Source organism: Entamoeba invadens, assembly GCF_000330505.1.
Source record: "Entamoeba invadens IP1 unplaced genomic scaffold scaff_1105074724681, whole genome shotgun sequence".
Lineage (NCBI taxonomy): Eukaryota > Evosea > Mastigamoebida > Endamoebidae > Entamoeba > Entamoeba invadens.
In genome coordinates this window covers 9,368-29,304 of record NW_004440307.1, presented here as the reverse complement: position 1 = coordinate 29,304, position 19,937 = coordinate 9,368, and the positions used below count along the sequence as shown (strand labels likewise).

Sequence of the window (19,937 nt, the reverse complement as noted above, 5' to 3'; positions counted from 1 at the left end):
GATACCATCTGTTGTTATATTCACTACACGACAACACAGAACACCAAGTTTATATAGTTTATGTACTAACCACACAGCAAGAGTATCTGCTGTTGTTTCTTTTTTGTATTGACGAAATAAAAGAGGTAATCCGACACATTTCCTTCCACGAACTACTCGCATCATCACACAAAATATTTCAATGTCATCTTTAGTAGTTGAGTCAACAGATATCGCAACACATTCATGTTCAAGCATTTGAGCTTCACTGTTTTTTCTTTCTTTTTCGTTTGCATCAATTATCTGATTTACTGTTGTTTTTTGACTTATAGCAAGTGTCTTCGCACGGTTCAATGCATTTCTACTGAGCCCAGCAAAACTTATTTCAATGCAAAATTTAATGGCTTTTTTATCTGATGCGCTCATTGCCGCTTTGTTTGTAATTTCATTAATGATGTAATCGACTATTTTTCTTTGTTTAACAACTAGTGGTCCCACTTCTCTTTTGTTCAAGTTTTTAAACTCTCCAGAAAACATGGAAACAAATGCTACTATAAAATGATTGGGAGAAAACTCTCTTTTCTTTTTCTTGTTTTCTATATAAGAAAAGCGTCTAATAGTCTCGGAAAGTTCATCAATGTCCACTTCTTTCATTCCAATTGTTTTGAATATTTCAAATGTGTGATTTTAGAACTCAATAAATTCCTTTTTTATTTCTTCAACCTTTTCTTTTTGAACTCCATTAAACAAATTTTCTTCTTCGTTATAATTGAACAAATCCTCTTCAGATGTAACTATTTCAACATTTTGTTGTCTGTTTTCTTCAAGTTTTTCCTCGTCGTGATTCAAATCAAAAAATAAATTTGCGTCAAACTCAGTTTCTTCACCTTTTTCGTCATCTTCAATTTTTCTAAAATCGTTATAATTATTATCCATGTTGTTATCATTATTCAGAGTTTCAGTTGTATCACACTCTAACGAGTTTACACTTTCGGTAACAATTTTCATTTTTCTTAATCGAGTCTGTGATGATTTAAGTCGTAAATAAACGAAAAATTGTTCGGTAATTTCGGCTTTACAGTATACCTTAGTTGTGTTGAACTTTGATTGAATTTTTGCAATTGATGAATCGTTGTAAGCATTTACAAAATGATTATATATCTCAATTTCTTCATGAGTTAATATAAAGTTGTTTTTGTGAGCATCACTTTTGTTTTGAGTGTGTTTATTTTTGCTTGTTAAAAAAACACCATGAGAAAGACAAAAGAAAAAGGATACTGTTCTGTATTTAAGAGAAATATAATCATAAGAAAGTGTTGAAACATCGTTCACATATTTTAGATCAGTGTCATTTAAAACGTAATCACTCATTTAATATTCAGTTTTTTTATAAATTTTTAATCATTTATTTTTTGTTTATTAATATAATTTGTTTTGTATTTAATTAACAACTATGATAAATAATATCATATCTATTTCATTTATTGTTATAATATATAGTTAATCAAGTTGTTGTAACTTGATTAAATAATTAATATAATATAATATGATGTTTTATTACGTTAATTAAAATATATGTTATTTTAATTTTAAAAACACATTTATTAAATATTTAAATAACAAAAACGTTAATTAAAAAAAGTGTTAATTTGAAAGCTAAAACTGTCAATTATTTTTATATGTTAATTGTTATAAAAAAACTCTTTTTATTTTAGATTGGGCTTCTAGAACCACAATTCAATATTACCCAATAGCCCGTTTATTTGCATCTTTTCAAAATTAGCTTAACCATAACCGATTTTTTTGCCACAAAAAACTGCCTTTTTAATCTTTTTTTCATTTTGAGCAAAAAATTCTAGGCCATGCCATATTATTTAAAAAATAAGTTATTTACATTAATATAATTTGTAATAAGAAGAAAATAGTTTTAATTAATAAAATTTAAAAATATAGTACAGTTTTGAAAAACATTACAAATAAATAGATTGTGCTCAATATTTTTGGTAAAACAATTCAAATTTTGTTTTTATTTATTTTTACTAAAAATATCATTTTTAAAATGCGTTTTTAGATAAATTTTATTTTGAAAACCACGTTTTTTTTGAGCAAATTTTAAAATTTAGTTTATGACTGTTTCGATATATATTTTAACATTGATTATTTACTTAAAGTCACAATAAATAAGTTTTTGCCAAATATATTGGTAAAAAAGGATTTATTGCACATTGAATGAGTTTTCAAATTTATTATTATTTTTTATTTTTTATTTTTAATATGTTGTATAAAAACAACAATAATAAACGGGGAAATCAAGCAAACATATGGCATTTAAGTAAATGTACCAAAAAACTTGTTCGGGTCCAGAACTTGCACCTTTTTACATTTTTTTGTCCATGATTAAAATACATTTATCCCAAATTGTGCATTAAGAAAGAAATAAATAAACATGATAAAAAAACAGAAATATTTAAAAATATTAATGCAAATTTATATCAATAGTTAAATAATAGAATGAACATTAAAAATAAGTTATAAAATATTAAACAGTTTTAATTATTGCAAAAATGGGGAATTTTGCCAATTAACACATCAATTATTTATTAAACAAATTTATATACAATGAAAAAAATATAAATTGTTAATGTTATATCGATTGGCGCTATTTTCGTTTCCAAACATTGATATCAAAAAAATAATTAAAACAATCATATATATAATTATAAATATAAACAATTCAAATTAATACATAATACCAACTTGTTAAAAATACAAACAAAAACAAACTGATAACATTAGAAATGGATTTTTCAAACATTAATAATTTGAATAAATACGATATTTTACATATAAATATTTGATTACAAATGGTTGTAACTTATTATATAGAATTGTTTATTATTGTTTAAACCATGTTTACTGTATGATGGTTAATTACAATAAACATGTATTATTAATTAAATACGCCATGTATAAAAAAGTATTTAAAAAAATGAGTTATCAAATTTTAATAATAACATTAAACAATAAAAGATTGTTTTTGTTTTTTGTTTTTTATCTATACAAAAACTATATTTTGTATAGATAAATACAATTTGTTCTTTTATAAATAAAAATTGTTCGGGTTCAAATCTTTTTGATTAAATTAAAATTTTGTGAAAAAAATTGGGTAATGTCTTGTACTTTTTAGTTCTGTTTTTTTCAAGTTGGGTTTGTAAATTATCATAAAAAATAATGAAATTTGATTTTGGCAACCAATTACCAAGATCCTTCACAAAATTGATCTTATATTCGAGAAAGTTGTGTTGCCTATTTTTTGACCAAGCGATTTTATAATAAAACCAGAGACAGCCACTAATAACACAAATTAAAAACATATTTTATAAAAAGTGGAAAAAACAATAAAAAAATTAAACAATTAATTTGAAGTGCCAGGCCTTAATTTCGTTCCACGTGTGTGATGTTAACGTTGAAAACTCTGTTACTATTGAGATACCCCGATGGATTAACAATTGCACTACCAAAGACGCGTTTTCAAAGACACGGAAAACAACATTTCAATATATTTTATTCGTTTATAATGACCAAATCCTTCAAAAGACCACAATTGAAATATACAAAGACTTCAATGAGTTATGAGTGTAGAATTTTCAGAGTTACACTTTACAAACCGAGTAGTTGTAGCATTGGAAAGTTCCAGTGTAGAAACAGCAAGTCACTGGAAAAAAATTGAAAAGACAGTCAACAATACTGGGCACTCCGAGTAAAGAGATTGTCAATTAACAATAAGCTGCCAACATCAACAAACTTTATAGGGAATCGAGGTGACAACTACCTGTATGAATATGAAAAATTTCTAATATAATAATATTTTGACCTTTTGTTGAGTCATATCAACAATATGTTGTTAACAGTGAAGAGTTTCTTTGAATTAAACTTTGCACCAACTAAGAAAAATGATAAAGTACATTGGTGGTAAACTAATCAGAGTTACATCGCCGAGATGACATCAGGCTATAACAACTCTAAGTAAAGCGGCGACAACAAAACATTGTCAAATGTATTCAAGAAGAACAGCATCAGACTCGACTTCATTAACTTTGAGATGTCGAACATAGACCTTTGGTGAAGCAGTCAGTCACATTGTTGACCAAATTCTTATTCAGCTACTTAATTTGCAAAAGGAAAGTGTAGTAAAACACATTCGAGATATGTGGATTTTGTGAACGCAACATAAACGATACAACCATATTGTCAATAGTGCAATAGAGTACAACCTCAATGTCTATGGTTGCTTTAGAATTAAAAGAACTTATCTTGATGATAAAATTATTTAATGACACAATTGTAATTCTGTAACTTTGTCAATTTACTTTTTTATTTTATTTGTTGCGTTATTTACTTTTGAAAGTACTATTTCAAAATGAGTGAATATTTATAATTAATAAAAAAGAATAAATAATTTAAGTATTTCTATATCACCAAGCCACTCAATCTTTAATATTAATATTTATTTGATTATTTTAACAATTTTAAATTGTATAATTTAGATAATTATTGTTTTGATTATTAAAAACCCTTTCTAAAAATATAACATATATTTGAATTAATTATAAAACCAACTAAAATTGATAACAATTGATGCTTAAAACACATCTTTCGAAAGAAAAAAAGAATTCAAAGACGTCGTCTTTCGTTTGGAAAAACAGTGGAGTTAATTCCATTTATCGAAGATAAAACCGACAATTGTGTAAAAAAAAACAAAAACTATTGTGTTTTCTGTTGAAAATTTCCAAATTATACTCCCCAATATCACCACAAAGGAGTTATTGTTAAAGAATTGTCCAGGTGGAGTACAATGCAACAACCACTTTACGAAGTTGCTTTAAAACATTTCAACATTTTGAACTATTTGGCATTGAAATGTTTTCTTTTATCTGGGGTCAAGTCAAAACGAAATGCGAATAAGTATCAAAAAGACAGAATTGAACAAACGATAAAAAACCCGGGGATTACATTAACAAACAAAGCTGAAAAAATCCAATAAATAAATGCCGATTTGAGAAATATATCAACCGAACTGTTTGTTGAACACGTTCAACCAAATATGGAATATTTCAGTGAGCACAATGAATCATCAATTTGTGGGAATTTAACACAACGCGTGAATACTAACATCCCTGATATTCCAAATGTGGTAAACGAGAACTTACTTATACCATTGTATAATCATCAAGAACATCAACAAACAATTCCAACCACATCTACACAAACATTTGGTAGGTTTACACTACAAGGCGAAACGACAATAATTCCGGCATTTGAAAAAAGTATTGCACCAACCAAGTCCAGATTTAATGCAGAACAACAAGATACGTGTGTAATTGTCGACCAAAATGAGCCAAAACAAAACTGTGAAAAGTCTATTCCAATTGGCCAGTCGTTGGCGCATTTTGACTTTGAAATACAACAAAACCCATTAGAAAATAGTATAGACAAAAGGTTATATCAAAGTGATGGAGAATAAGAAGCGAGTGTAAAACACCATGCCAATTTAATTGGAATTCGTGAGTCTACCACCACTTGTATGGTAAACGAGAAAGAGAACTGGGAAGATGATGTTGATAGTGAAGATGACACTAAAATTAGTTCCAAACTTCAGTTTAAAAACGAAAAAAGTGATTTGGAACGAATGTCCATTTTAATGGAAATTTTTGAAAATACAAAAAAGGAAATAGCACAATCGAGACAATAATTAATCAAATTGATAGTGCAGTAATAAAACGAGTGGGTTCGAATCATCCAAAGCAAGTAGTTGAGAGGAAGAAATTCAAAATTATTCTTCTTTCAATATTGTTTGCTATTGAAGATTGCTCCACTAATGAAATAACACATTTTTAGACATCATCAAGATCATCATTTTCGGCACTGAAATAGAATTGGTTATTTGTGCAAAAATGATTGAGAGAAAAATGAAATTGATACACAAATTAAACCAAAAAAGACTCAAAAATTATGGTTTACTTAAAACCCCATTTCATTTAATAGCCGACTCGCAGACTTGTTGTGGAGAAACACATTATTCTTTGTACACCAGGATGTGCTCTAATTTTACAACAACATCCAAAATAAAAATAAAAATCGGCAATTATTATGGCGAAAGCGACGCCGAATCATGGGTTGAATGATACTACGCTCATTGAACCACGCAAAACTAAGTGTTCAACAACTGAGAGGCATTTAGTTATATGGGACTACTTGTAACGCAAATATGGTATTTATTTAAAAAATTGGTACTTCTTGAACTCAGGATTAATTTTTTAAAAAAATATTGTTTCGACCATCGACTTTCAAAAGCGTGTGAAAAGGTGGTTGAAAAAAAGAAGGATGTGTCATGAAACAGTTCTTAGATGATATCACAAATGCTCATTTTAGAAATGCATGGGTAGCATACAACCGAGAGAATAAGACGAGTTCGTGTTCAACAAAAAATACCAGGTAGTAGTGCAACTCGTTTTTTACATCGTTTGTCACATCGGCGATATTTGAAAACTATGAAAATTATCGAAATTTTTTAAATTCTCAAAATTATCATCTCGAATTAAAAGAAGTCGATGAAAACTATTTTAATGATATTTATTTGGAAAGTGGGTTGTTTGTCAGTGGGCTTTATATTCTTGATTATCTATTTGCTCCAATGAAATTGTTGAGTCAATGGCTTCAATGAAGGATGTTTCATTTCCAGTTGCTTATCAACGCATTTGCCAAACAATCAAGTATTTTATAAATATAAAAGCAAATATTTCTGACACAAAAAACAAATTTTTTGAAAAAACGTTATTCGTCAGAGAAAACAACAAAGATGACATTGAAACTCTTCGGGTAATTTGCAAAAAAAAACTCGCGACGCGTCTTGTTCAAGCTTTTGTATTCAGATTTGCAAACCCACTACGAAAACCACACATTTTGAAATATTCAACGAGCACTTTCTGAAGGAAGAAGACCTTGTTGTTGATACTTATGACGACTTTGCAGAAAACCAAAAAAGAGTTACAAATCCAAATCTGATGATCGAAATGAAGCTGTACATGTTGGATATTAATGAAGAATGTATCGATGATTTCAAACACTACAATGAATATGCACAATGGATAATTGATTGGGAACTTTACAATCGAGAAGTAATAAATCAAATTAAACAAACAATCATTAAATTTTACAAATCTCCAAACATTCGGTGTACGTACGAACAACGAGATATCATTAATATTAGCGAACCAAGTGGGCATTTATCGGATCCATTGATGAACTCGGATTGCGCTTCTTCTTTAAGTGAAATGACTTTGTAAAACCAACAAATTGAATTATTTAAACAGCGAAAATTTTATAGTGAATCAAAGGATGAAACTTTAAACAAATTTATTGGAATGTGTCCAGTGAATTATTTAACGTAACCAAATGTATTAAAAGAGATGAAATCAAAAGATGGTGTTTCACAATTAATAAAAATTAGCATGGAACTCAATATAATGGCGGTTATTACTTGTTCAGTAGAAAGATCTTTTTTTCTTTTAAAAAGAGCGTCAAAGTTAAACAAAAAACACATCCCGCCAAATACGTATCGACGTGAAAGAAAGAATGGCCCCAATGAAACATGTTTTAAGGATATAAAATAGTCAATTGTTAATGTTACACATATCAATGTCATTAACATCTTATTTCATTTGGAAGTTTCAACAAATAAAAATATTTTAATATTTACATTTTACCATTACAAACATTTGGGTTCCTTGGCAACTCGGGTGATTTGTTTTTTTTTTCTTAAGCGATTTTTGGTTCAAATACCTCAACAAATACAATTGATTAACTCTTCACGGCAAAGAAATTTGTTGTGATATTAAAGTGTGAAGTTATTAAAAGTTTATGAAAACTTCAGACTCTTTTATGTGTAGTACCGAGTCAATTGCAATTACTTCAAAGAATTATAAAATTAAAGTTACTCAAGTCGACTTTACATCCTTTTACTATCAGTATTATAACATTTTTAAAGTTATTCCTACAAACTTGGGAATAACTTGCATGGTCGAAGGTCAATAAACACTTTGGAAGCAAGTTACAAAGATGACGTTGTTATGTGTACATGTCATCTACTAAAAGCACCTTGTACTTGAATATACCCACAAACAAATACAGTCATTGTATCTACAAACATCAAAGTTGATATTATTAACACTGAGGCAAGTGATGTAACTTTGAAAATAGATTGTCTTCGACCAAAAAAACAAATCGCCATCAACAAGTAGAGTGCTTCAAACTCAAAGTTCAATAAAAATTTTTACATTACTTCTGCGATTAAAAATGTGAAATCCGGTAATGTATTATAATTGCACATTACAATGGTTCATTGTTGACAAGTGAATACACTCAAATAATAATCTTAATTGGTTAAACTTTCTGTGACAATCAAACAGCAGTTGCTATTATGCTTCTTTAAGTTCCTTTATCTTCTTTCAACAACTAAAGACAACCAATATAACCAAAACCAAACAGTTTTTGTGATAAGAAAATTGATTACATTGGTACAATAAATGTTGTAAGAAATACCAAGTCGACACTCAACCTCACTCGCATGACACCATTTAAAGATTCATCTTGAATTACTTTTTCTGTGAGTGGCACAACCGTAAAAACTGTTTATGACGCTGCTCAGTTTTTTCTAATCAAATATAATTAAATAAATTATATTTATTTAATTTATAGTAAACATTACCATATATTTTATTATATTATTATCAATAAAGTATTATTTATATTAATAAAAAAATTAGTAAATAAGTAAAATTGAAAAATTCAAATAAAACTAAGATATGATAATATTGACAGAATCCAAAAGAACCAAAATCCATTGAAACCACATATAAAAAAGACTTTCTTGGCTGCTAAAGGGAAGTTCATTTCAGAACTGTTCAGTTTGCATGTTGCCGGTGGTGATGACTCTGGAGCCTCGGCTGGTGGAGCTAACAAGGGCCAGAGAGGTGCCAAGTTCTTGACTGTAGAATCTAACCACAAAGAACAACTTGATGATCTAATGAAAAAATTGAGAATGACCACACTTCATTAGATGCATTCTTCCAAATACATACACAGAAGAGAAGACACTACTTCATTGACTCGACTGTTTTGAAACAATTGAGATGCAATAGTATCTTAGAAGGTATTAGAATTACACGTCTTGGGTATCCAAACAGAATCATCTACAACGAATTCTTGAAGAGATACTTCTTCCTTGGAACTAACATCAACAAGAAGACTTCAGACGCCATGCCAGTCGTCAAAGATTTCATGAAACCAATTTGTGAGAAGTACAAGAAAGATGGCATAAGTGTACACTGAAGAATTCAAGTTTGGAAAGATCAAGATTTTCTTCAAGGTTGGTGTTCTTGCTGAAATTGAAGAAATTAGAGAGAACAGAGTCACTGAAATTGTTGGTGGTCTTCATATGTGTGCAAAAGCCATCTCACAAAGAAAACTTATTGAACAGAAACTCAATGAACAGATTGCTATTATTGTCATTCAAGACACCATTCACACTTGGTACCAATTCAGAAATTGGATCTGGTTCAGATTGTTCCAAAAGGTCAGACCAACACTTAAGAGAAGAAGAGTTGATGAAGAACTCGCAGCCAAAAACAAAGAAATTGAAGCTTGTTGAAGAAATTGCTGAAGAAATTGCAAAGAGAGAAGCCGCTGAGAAGGCACTTGCTGAGATGAAAATCAAGAACGTCGACTTGGTAGCTTTAGTCCAAAAGTTTAAAAAAGATATTGTGCCAAGGAATGTTAAACTTGACAAAGCTGATATGAAGTCACGAGAAGACTAAGAACATATTGAGGAACTCCAAGGTGATATTAAGAGAGGAAAGGAAGACTTGAGCAAGTTAACCACTGAGTACAAGAAACTTGAAGCTGATAATCAAAGACTTCAAGACGAAATATTGAACACAAAGCAACTATTGCTAAGAGGAATAGTGTCATCACTGAGTTGAACAAAAACATTGAAGATAAGGAAGGCGAAATTTCTGACTTGAAGAACAAGCTTGAAGCCGAAGAAGACAATTCAAAGGATCTTGAGACACAATTGTACGAGAAGGAAGACGACACTGCTGATTTGGAGAAGGAGGTTGCTGCGTTGAAAGACCAGAACACTCAACTTGATGCTGCTAAGAAGGATATGAAACAGTGGTCTATCGAACGCAACGAAGATTGAGAATTATGAACCACATATTAAGGCACTTGAAGCACAAAAGAAGATGGCATTGGAAGACAAAGCTGATGATGAGAAGACTGCTGCGGACCAATCTGATAGAAGAAAGAAGATGGAAGACTAAGTTAAAGCACTCAATGCACAAATCTCATCACTCAAAGTCCAAGTCAGTGCACCGGCTTCTGTTGCTCAAGAAGAAGAAAAGAACATATTGAATTCAAGAATTGCTGAAATTCAAGCCCAACCCGATTAGAAAGACAGAAATCTGACGTGCAGATGCTGCGAGAAAGGCTGCTGAGAGCAAATTGCAGGAAGTCCAGTTCAACTTAGATGAAACAAATAACACCAAAAAGAAGTTGATTAAAAAGGCGAATGACTTGACCGTTCAAGTTCACCAACTCACTGATGAAAAGAAGAAGAATGAGAAGGATTTGGAGGAAATGGACAAAATGATCAACGACTTGAATGCCGAAGTCGACAAGTCACAGAAACAACTTGACACTGCAAATGATGACAAAGATGGCAATGAAGCAATGAAACGATGAAACAAAAATACCAAGACGAACTGAAGAGCGTTAGAACCGAACTTGATCAAGAAAAGAAAGAACATGCTAAGACCCAATTGATTAAAAAAAGTACGAGAAGGATATCGCTGAAATCACAGTCAGAGCTGAAAGACTTGAGAAGAACGTCCAGATGGCTGGACAAGGTCAAGACTATGAGAGATTATAAAACTGCTTCTGAAGAATTGATGAGAACAAAGACAGAACTCGACGAGAAACAAGACAAATGTGACAAACTTGAAGATGAAGTGTCTGAGATGAAGACTGAATTGGAAGCCCTTGAACAAGCTGCTAAGACTTATAAACAGTCAAATAAAATGCAAGAGAAGGAATTGACTGAACTGAATGAACAACTTGATCTCGAAAGAATAACTGCCCAACAGGCTAAAGCACAGAAGAAGAAATAGCCGAGAAGCTTAGAGAAGTGGTGGAGAACGAAAACGAGTTTTACTGTATAAGGAACAGGCTAAGAAGTCCATTAATTCTTTGACTGCTCAAAAGGCTGATTTACAGAAGGAATTTGAGAAAGAAAACTCAAATAAGAAGCCGATAAAGAAATTCAAAGACTTAGAGCCAAAGTCACCGATTCAGAAGCTAAATTGGCAGACGCTGGTGCTATTGGAGCTTCCATTGCTAAATTGAAAGCGAAACAGAAAAGAAAGAAGCACAGAAAACAGCTGATAAAGCTAAGAAACAAGCTAAACAGTATGCCAAAAAGGTTGAAGAGGCTGGAAAAATTTTGCAGAATTCGAACAAAAGGAGTCTACTTTCAACACTCATATTGGTAATACACAAACTAATTTGAAGAAGACACAACAATCGGTCAGAGATGGTTAAACAGATAATTGTTGAGTTGGGAGATCAGTTCAGAAAGGCCAGTGAAGATCTGAACAACAAACAACTTGAAGTTGATTAGGTGAGTGCAATTATTTTAAAAGACCAAGAACAGGTTGATTCAAGTAAAACACAAAAAAACAAGGATAAATAATTATTATATTTTTGTTTTAGTTTTTTAAATTAAAATCTAGTTTAAATACAAGAGTCTAGTTATTAAACAATATAATATTTTTATTATTTTTTATAGTTTAATTTCAACGAGATGCCTTGAGTTTTTAAAATATAGCCTTGAACTTGGAGTCTTACTTAAAGTCTATGGGTGGACTCTAATAATTCCACAAAAAATCTTTTTGCAAACATTTTTCATTGAGTGATGGATATTTCCAATGACAACAAAAAAACGGTGATGTTCTATTTTGATAAGGAACCAGGGTTTTTATCACAAATCGATACAAATTAATTAAGTTGTTTTTAATCTATCTGTAGAACCCAAAAATACATTTAAAAGAAGTGAAAAGAAAAAGCGAGAAATAGCGTTATAAATTATTTGAAATTAAATTTTTTTATAAAGCATATTTTTGAATAAAGTAACTTCCCCAAGGTGTGCAAGTTAAAATTATTAGTCTTTTTTACAGGGAAAGCAGGGTCGGCCAAACGATAGTGTTATTGAATAAAAACTTAAAAAACAAAAAATGGTAAATCACATTGTTTTTTTTATTAATTAATTATATCAGACATAACACAGTTATTTATTATCAAAAATGAATAAAAAAGAAATAAAACGATAAATAATATAAAAGACGTAATTTAAGGACATTTTGAATTTTAAAAAGAAGAATTCATTTTGGATTCTTTATTATATGATAATATAAAGATAAAATCTAAAAACAAATAAAACAAATGCCTGTTAAAGTAGATTGAATACAAAACAAGTTGGCAGATAAAATAGATACTAAAACATTTTATTGTATCATTTGTGGTAAAATTATGAGCTGTAATGGTTTAAATTTACATCCTTTACAACACAAAACAATATTTGAAAATATAAAACTTAAAGAATGTTTGATAAAAACGTATATTAATGGAAAACGATTTTCAAATAACTGTGAAGGTAAAGGAATTGATTCTTATGTTTTTGAAAACCAATTAGAAAATGAATTTAACACAAGAAATAAGATAAAAGAAACAAACATGACTATCGCTCGAATAATTTCTGAAATGATTTATCATGTATAACAGATGTAATTAAAAAAATAATACAAATAATTATTCAAGTTGCCGAAGAATTTGGAATTGACACAATAAATAAACCAAATCTTTCAAGAACATCGATGAGGCGATTCTCAGAAACTGTATTTGAAAAAGAAGAAGAGAATTGAGATTCTTATACACAATACAAGAATATCAATGTGTTTCAATCCAGACTGATGGGTCAAAGATACACTTAAATTCTCAATACACTTTTGTTGTCGTACAATTAACCAAGATAATACATAATTTTATATTGGAAACGTCAACGCTAGAAACCAAATCAACAGGAAAAGAAATATTCAATAAATTAAAAGTTATAATAGATAAATACAAAATTAGCCAAAGCAAAATTATTTCGATAACCACAGATGGGGGTGCCAACGTGAATGGCAAAAACAGTGGTACCGCAACATTATTTTGTGAATATATCAACATGGTTCCAAAACAATTACAATGTGATAAAAATTGGTGTTATTGACACAAAATTAATTTGATATCCAAATCACTTGAATCAATAATTATTGTCAGCAAATTTGTTATTTTTTTCAGAACAATTTGTAACGTTTTGATAGAAGATTCGATCTGGAGCAAAACACACAATTCGGCAGTACCAACTGGTTGTTGTACACGATGGTTAAGTGTTGGAAAAATAATTGTGTTTGTTTACAATAATTGGAACGATATTGAATTAAGATTGTTGGAAATGCGTGTTGAATATACTGTTATCGATGATGTTGATATATTAGAATGTATATTGTTTTTTCAAAATAAAAATAACTATTTTATAACTTCTTTTTTTATTTATACAATTGTTAAATTGAACAATTTAAACGAAAATTTACAAATTGTAATTGGGTTAATTGAAAAGAAACTTGTAAAATTGTTAATTTTTACAACAATAATAATGAAAAAATCAACAGATTAAATAACAACGATTTTTCTGAATTTGAAAATATAAATGGTTGTAATGTGGTTATTTGTTCGGTACAAAAAGAGTTGTTTTTGGAAATATTAGAAAAAAATAAAAAAAGGAATCGAGTTGAGATTTAATTGTGTTAAATTGAATGGCTTTGAAAGTACAAGTAATTTGGTTTACTCAAATTTGGAAATTTATTCATTGTTTGCATAATATTTTGGCAAAATAATAAAAAACAAACAAACTGTTATACCTTTACAACTCAAATATTTGTTGGAAGAAATTGTTCAACTTAGAACCGTTGTCAATGATGAAATAGGGTTCGTGTTAGTTAAAAACATGGATGTAAATTGTTTTGATATTTACTCTTATGTTGATATAATTAAAATAAAAATTGTGGAATTTTTATTTGTATATCTCTGCTGTATTTTTAACAAGTACAATGAGTGAATCTGGTTTTTCTATAGAAAAAAATACCTGGCAACAAAACATTTCATTTTCTTCATTCAATGCTAGAGTCATGCTTAAAAAGAACAAATCAATATTGTAATCAAAAACTATTTTTTAATTAAAAGATTTTGAAATGTTGTTTAAATTGTTAACTATCGTTTTATTGATTTAAAAAAACAATTTTACATCAAATTTTTTATTTGTATTATTATTTACAATTTGCTAAAACTAAATAAATAATGACACGTATTTGAGATTGCCACGAAGTTGTTTAAAAACTGGATCTTGGCCGACCCTGGGGAAATGGCGTGCAAGACTAAATTTTAGTTGAAAAACATTTTATTAAAAAATGTTATTCGTTTCCAAATTGGTTCAAAAAACACACAACCCTTTTGTGCTTGAATTAATAAACTACAAAAAGCAAATTAAATTATAAAAATTGGGTAATGGTTTGTCTATGTGTTTAATGTAAAAACTGTTTTGTTTCAAGAACGTGAATAAATGTTGATATTTCTTGTGTTAGCGTAATTCAAAACGACAAGAAGAGGTATGGTAAACATTATGTTTTTCTCTGTGCCATTTTATAGCAAACAATAACAAATAGTCTGTTTAATAGGTGCAGTTCATTATCTCAAATCAATGTGTACTGTTGTTTAGAACTGGTCCTTCGATAATTTCCATTGGGTCGCTTTCCCGAAATTGTTGCTTAATTTATTGTATTCGAAGTGTGAAAGTTAAAAATTGCAACGTCACAAGGTGTGCAAGTTAAAGTATAGTTTAGTAATAACTTCAAAATTATAATTAATAATTAAACTAAAAATAATCTTTTTTTTCAAAATTTCAAAAAATTAATGATTCTATTTTTTTAATAAAAAAATTATAAATGAACTATACCTTAACTTGCACACCTTGGGAAGTCACTTTAATTAAAAATTAATTCTTGATTCGTATTTTTTGCGATTTGTTATTGAAATAACAAGTAATACCCCTTTGATGTTTTTCTATCTTGTAATTCATCTTCTAATTATAAATTGATGTTTTTGCTATTATGTTTGACGTTTTAATATTAAATAGTGCCGTCTTTTGATAATTGTTTGATATTTTATTAATATTATATTCTTGTCTTTTATTTGGATCTTATTGTTGTTTTTGTCCAATAGTTTCTTTTGGTAGTATTATAATATTTATAATATAGTTATTTGTTTAAATTAACCTTGTTTTTATATAGTTATTTTATAATAATTTTATAGTTGTTTTATTGTCTATAGAAACTGTATGGAAATGATTGTCTAAGTTTCGTTGTTTATTCGGTGTTAAATATCATTTTACATCACTTCCCTATTTGTTTTTTTCTTATTGTTTCCTCAGCAATTGTTTAAGTCGGCAATTTTATTTATTTTTTATTGACCGTTTTTGACATTGCATCAGAAGCGATTTATGTTTCATGGTATCGTGTTTGTTTATTTTGTTTGTTTTTTAAATTGTTGGTAAAAATTGGAGATACGTACTAATCGTTTATCACATTTGCAGTGTAAAAGGCTATTTTGATCATTAACAACTGTTTTTTTGTTTTTTCTATTAGGTTTTGGTTTTTAGAAGTTTCGATAGTTCCTTGTTATTGAAATAAGAAGTAACAAAACTTGGCGCTCCTTTAATTTTTTGTTTTATAAGGTTCCATTTTAACCCAAAAAGATGTGAAATAATAAATTAAAAATATTTTGGCATCAATTTCTTTCAAAATTGATGTTATATTGGCCTGAAATAAGAATTTTCTTCTACTTAAAAAAAATCAATGAATAACTTTTTTACCAGTTAGCTTTGTGTTTTTTGAAATAATTTTTACTATCTCTGTGTTAAAAATAAAAAACAGTAAAAAACGGGAAAAATAGGAATATTTTACTTGAAAACAAATTTGTTATTCTAAATTTTATTAATAATTATAATAAACGCCTGGTCTTAATAGCGTCAGCAGTGCTTTTTACTATTTTAATTAAAATAGTTAATTAATTATATTGTCAATTGTAATATTTTTATTTTGTGAAAATGTCTATTGATCTTTTCTTAGTATTTCGTTTCAAAAAATAAATTGTGTTACCAAACTATCAAATTATAATTAATTATATTAACAGTTGTACTATTTGTTTTTAGATGAAAATATTAACTATAATATGATTTTAATAGTTAATTACTATAATTTGTAGTTTGAGAAAACCCATAATAAATAAAAATACCAAACTACTTTCATTTGATATACTTCAGAAATTTACAACGGGACACAAAGAGTAGATATGTCGAAACTTGTTGAACCCGGCGAGTTGCGGCGTCGTGAATCCATCTCCGAAGAAGACACTACAGTAGGAGGAAATAGAGGGATGAGGAGAAACATCAAAGATGTCCTAATCGGGTGTTCGTTCCAGTGTTGGGTTTGAAGGGTAAAACCCGTTTTTCCGTCTGTCCGGCCCTTTAAAAAGGACAGATTTTGTTAAAACTGTGTACATTAATTCAAGTTGTGGTGACGTGGCAAATTAAAATATGACATTTTTGGAGTCAATGTGTTGCAAAGTTTGAAACAAAACAAAAAAAATTACTAAAAGTCAGTTAAGTTGGAAGGGTTAAAGGGTCAAATAAATTGGATTTTTATATTTACTAATTGAATAATTTGGGATTGAATCTGTTTCAATTTTAATTCAATCACAATTCAAAAAAGTTCAACTTGCAATTTTAGATAAAAACATGTTTCTATGTATATTTATAGAACTTGAAGATGTTTATTTTTTATATGGGAAAGTCACACAATAATTAAAATTAATTTAAATTTATAATAAATATAATTACAGTAAAACCTCTCAAGAGCGGGCATTTTTAGCCAATCAAACCTTATAAACCGCTCGATAGAGAACTCTATTTTTAGTTTCAGTCTAAAAAATGCCCTCTCTTGGGAGAACCCGCTCTTCAGAGGTACCGCTCTTGGGAGGTTTTACTGTATTTGTAAAATAACAAGAATCAAAATAACACTATAAAATATATGTTTTATTATTACAATAGTTTATTTTATATTTATTTATAGTATACGTTTCAAATGTAATTGATGTTTGGAAATTAATAATTTAAAGAAATCTTTTAGTTGTATTTTTCTTAGTAACTTTCTTTTTTCTTTTGCCATCACCAACAAATCTTCTTTTTGATGGTGGCAAATAATTTGTTTTATCAAAACCTGTTTCACATAACACAACTTCATTTACCAATTCTTTGGGGGAATCAATTGTCGTTGTTTCATTCTCGGTATTAAATACAGAGTCTTCTTGTACACACCGTTCTGTTGTGCAAATTTGTTTTGAATAATCTCTAATATCATTAATTGTTTTTTCGTCTGCTTCCTGAATTTTCCATTCTAAACACTTTGTCATATCGATAGGTTCTTCAACTTGTGTTTGTTCATACAATTTAAACCATCTGAACGTATCAATAGTTTCAATCAAATACTTTTCAAATGAATCAATTGATCCACTTTTACTATAATAATTTAAGGTTAGATTATGTATTAGTGTTGGTCTGTTAATAAAATGATTCTTCCCCTTATCCATTTGATTAATTTTTAACAATTCCGAATCTTCGTGTTTCATTAAAGTGATTAACAATTTGTTCAAAGTTGGTTTCTTACAACACAGCCTTTTCACGAGTGCTGAATGATAAGATTCACTCAAATTATCAGTCCTCAATTTTTGATTGAACTGGCACCACAATTTGATTGGCCACTTTTCTAACCAATTCAGCTTAAAATACAAAAGCAACTCCATTACAAGTTGTTTTGTTTTATCATCGAAATTATAACTGACTGCTTTGTTGTTAATAATATCAAATCTGTGTGGTATTTCACTTGCTTTAAAAAAAGCCAAAGTTTTCAAATTGTTGACAATGGACCATATTGGTGTTTCTGGATAATATTGTTGTGAAAGACCCAAGTGTTGTACTTTTCTCCATATGCATTGGGTAAAATGGAAATAGCAACCATGGACACGACATTTAAACCCAATTAGAGCATTGATGACAGCAGTTTCGAAATCAAGCATAACACTTGTATTTTCATCAAACAATAAATAACCCATATGAGTTATAAAATATTCGTTTAATAAATGGAACAAATTTAAATAGTCCAATTCTGTTTTGTTTGTCATCAAACAATGACAAATAGTAAAGCATTGACCATTAGATAAAACACAATGAATTGTGTATAATTGCTTATAAGAAATTGGACAAGAATTATACGTTCCATCCATACAAACGTAAGCAATTTTTCTATCTTTTATCTTATTCATTTTTTCATTAGAGATCATAATAAAAAAACGGTCTTCGTCTTTTATGTAGTATTTACCACTATTCAATAATTCTTCAATTTTATCTCCAATCAATTCACTTTTTATTTTGTTGATTGTTCTTCTTAATGACGTTCTTCTTCTTTGATCAGATGGATTGATTGTTTGGTATTGTTCTAATATTGCTGTTGCCGAACTTAAAATGTTAGTTCCTTGTTTGCACAGTTCTGTTAATTGTTTATCACTGTTGGTAATTTTTGGAAGATGTGGATGAACTGTCTTATTTTGATCAACATATTTAAATTGGAGAAATTTGAGATTTTCACCCGATCCTTCTGTTTTTAATATTTCTATTTTAACATCACATTGTGGGCATTTATAAACAGTTCTTGAAACGTTTAAAGGATTAAACATATAACCAGATACACATGGTAACATGTTTTTTCTCCATTTGATGCTTTTTTCCGGCTTGGTACTTGAGTAATACTTTCAATTTGCATAAAAGAGTTTGTAGCGATTATTTTAAATATTAAAAACGGATTGCTTTTCATGTGTTATCATATTATATTTATTTAAATCATTTTTATTTTTTAAGTAAAAGTGTGATTTTAATAAATAAAACAATAACCAAACACAAAAATATTGTAATTTAATTATTGTTTTTAAACTCTGTTTTAAATCACAATAAAATTTTATTAATTATCAAATATTAAATAATTAAACAAATAAATAAAGGCGAAAAACAATTCTGTTTATTTTAAAACATCAATGCAAAAAATTTTATATTTAAGTCAAATAAATAATAACATACAAAAAAATAATTTATATTCCGAACACACAAAATCACTTTCAATTGATTAAGTCAAAGCATTAAAAATTATATTTAGTTGGAATTTTGTTAATTGTTACTTTCTTTATTTTATATTTTTAATTATAATATTATATATGTATTTTTGTTATTTTACGAATATTAATATAAACTGTTTTTCAAAAGTCGGTACTGTCATATTTTTAGAACTTCCTAAAGTCCCGTTTTTTATTTTTGTTTTTTCCTAAAAAAAATAAAAAACAAAAAATCGAAAGTACAGACTTTATTTTGAAAAAAATACCAATCCCGTTCAATTATTTTCGTACAAATTCGGGAAAATATTGGAATATTAGCCATCTTTTTCCAAAAAACCCGATCCCGTTATTTGATTTGATATCAACTCGATACTTCGCAACATATACACAGCATTGTTGGCCTAAAAGCACAACAATTAACGTTTAAGTGAATTGGGATGGTGTTATTTGTGTCGAGTTTTAACTGATAATTACTTTCGTTAAAAAATATTTTCAATTAAAAAAAAACATGTGGTTATGTTCTCTGA

General features: G+C 28.6%; 5 protein-coding genes across 5 annotated transcripts; 3 read left to right on the top strand and 2 right to left on the bottom strand.

Annotated features, from left to right (window-relative positions):
• Positions 1-5: 5 nt before the first annotated feature.
• On the bottom strand, positions 6-633 carry EIN_125550 (Hypothetical protein; the record flags this gene model as incomplete). Its single annotated transcript, XM_004256104.1, has 1 exon — positions 6-633. A coding segment is annotated over one exon (628 nt), but the record flags the coding sequence as incomplete, so codon positions are not given.
• A 33-nt stretch (positions 634-666) lies between these two features.
• On the bottom strand, positions 667-987 carry EIN_125540 (hypothetical protein; the record flags this gene model as incomplete). The annotated part of the gene is made up of 1 exon (XM_004256103.1): positions 667-987. One exon carries the CDS (start codon positions 985-987, stop codon positions 667-669), a length of 321 nt encoding a protein of 106 aa, XP_004256151.1.
• Positions 988-8,564: 7,577 nt separating this feature from the next.
• On the top strand, positions 8,565-9,369 carry EIN_125530 (myosin heavy chain, skeletal muscle or cardiac muscle, putative; the record flags this gene model as incomplete). Its single annotated transcript, XM_004256102.1, has 4 exons — positions 8,565-8,569; positions 8,650-8,685; positions 8,842-9,018; positions 9,129-9,369. 4 exons carry the CDS (start codon positions 8,565-8,567, stop codon positions 9,367-9,369), a joined length of 459 nt encoding a protein of 152 aa, XP_004256150.1.
• A 155-nt stretch (positions 9,370-9,524) lies between these two features.
• On the top strand, positions 9,525-10,240 carry EIN_125520 (hypothetical protein; the record flags this gene model as incomplete). Its single annotated transcript, XM_004256101.1, has 2 exons — positions 9,525-9,784; positions 9,961-10,240. 2 exons carry the CDS (start codon positions 9,525-9,527, stop codon positions 10,238-10,240), a joined length of 540 nt encoding a protein of 179 aa, XP_004256149.1.
• A 538-nt stretch (positions 10,241-10,778) lies between these two features.
• EIN_125510 (hypothetical protein) lies at positions 10,779-11,207 on the top strand (the record flags this gene model as incomplete). The annotated part of the gene is made up of 1 exon (XM_004256100.1): positions 10,779-11,207. The coding sequence occupies one exon, from the start codon at positions 10,779-10,781 to the stop codon at positions 11,205-11,207; it is 429 nt and encodes a 142-aa protein (XP_004256148.1).
• Between the last annotated feature and the right edge of the window lie 8,730 nt (positions 11,208-19,937).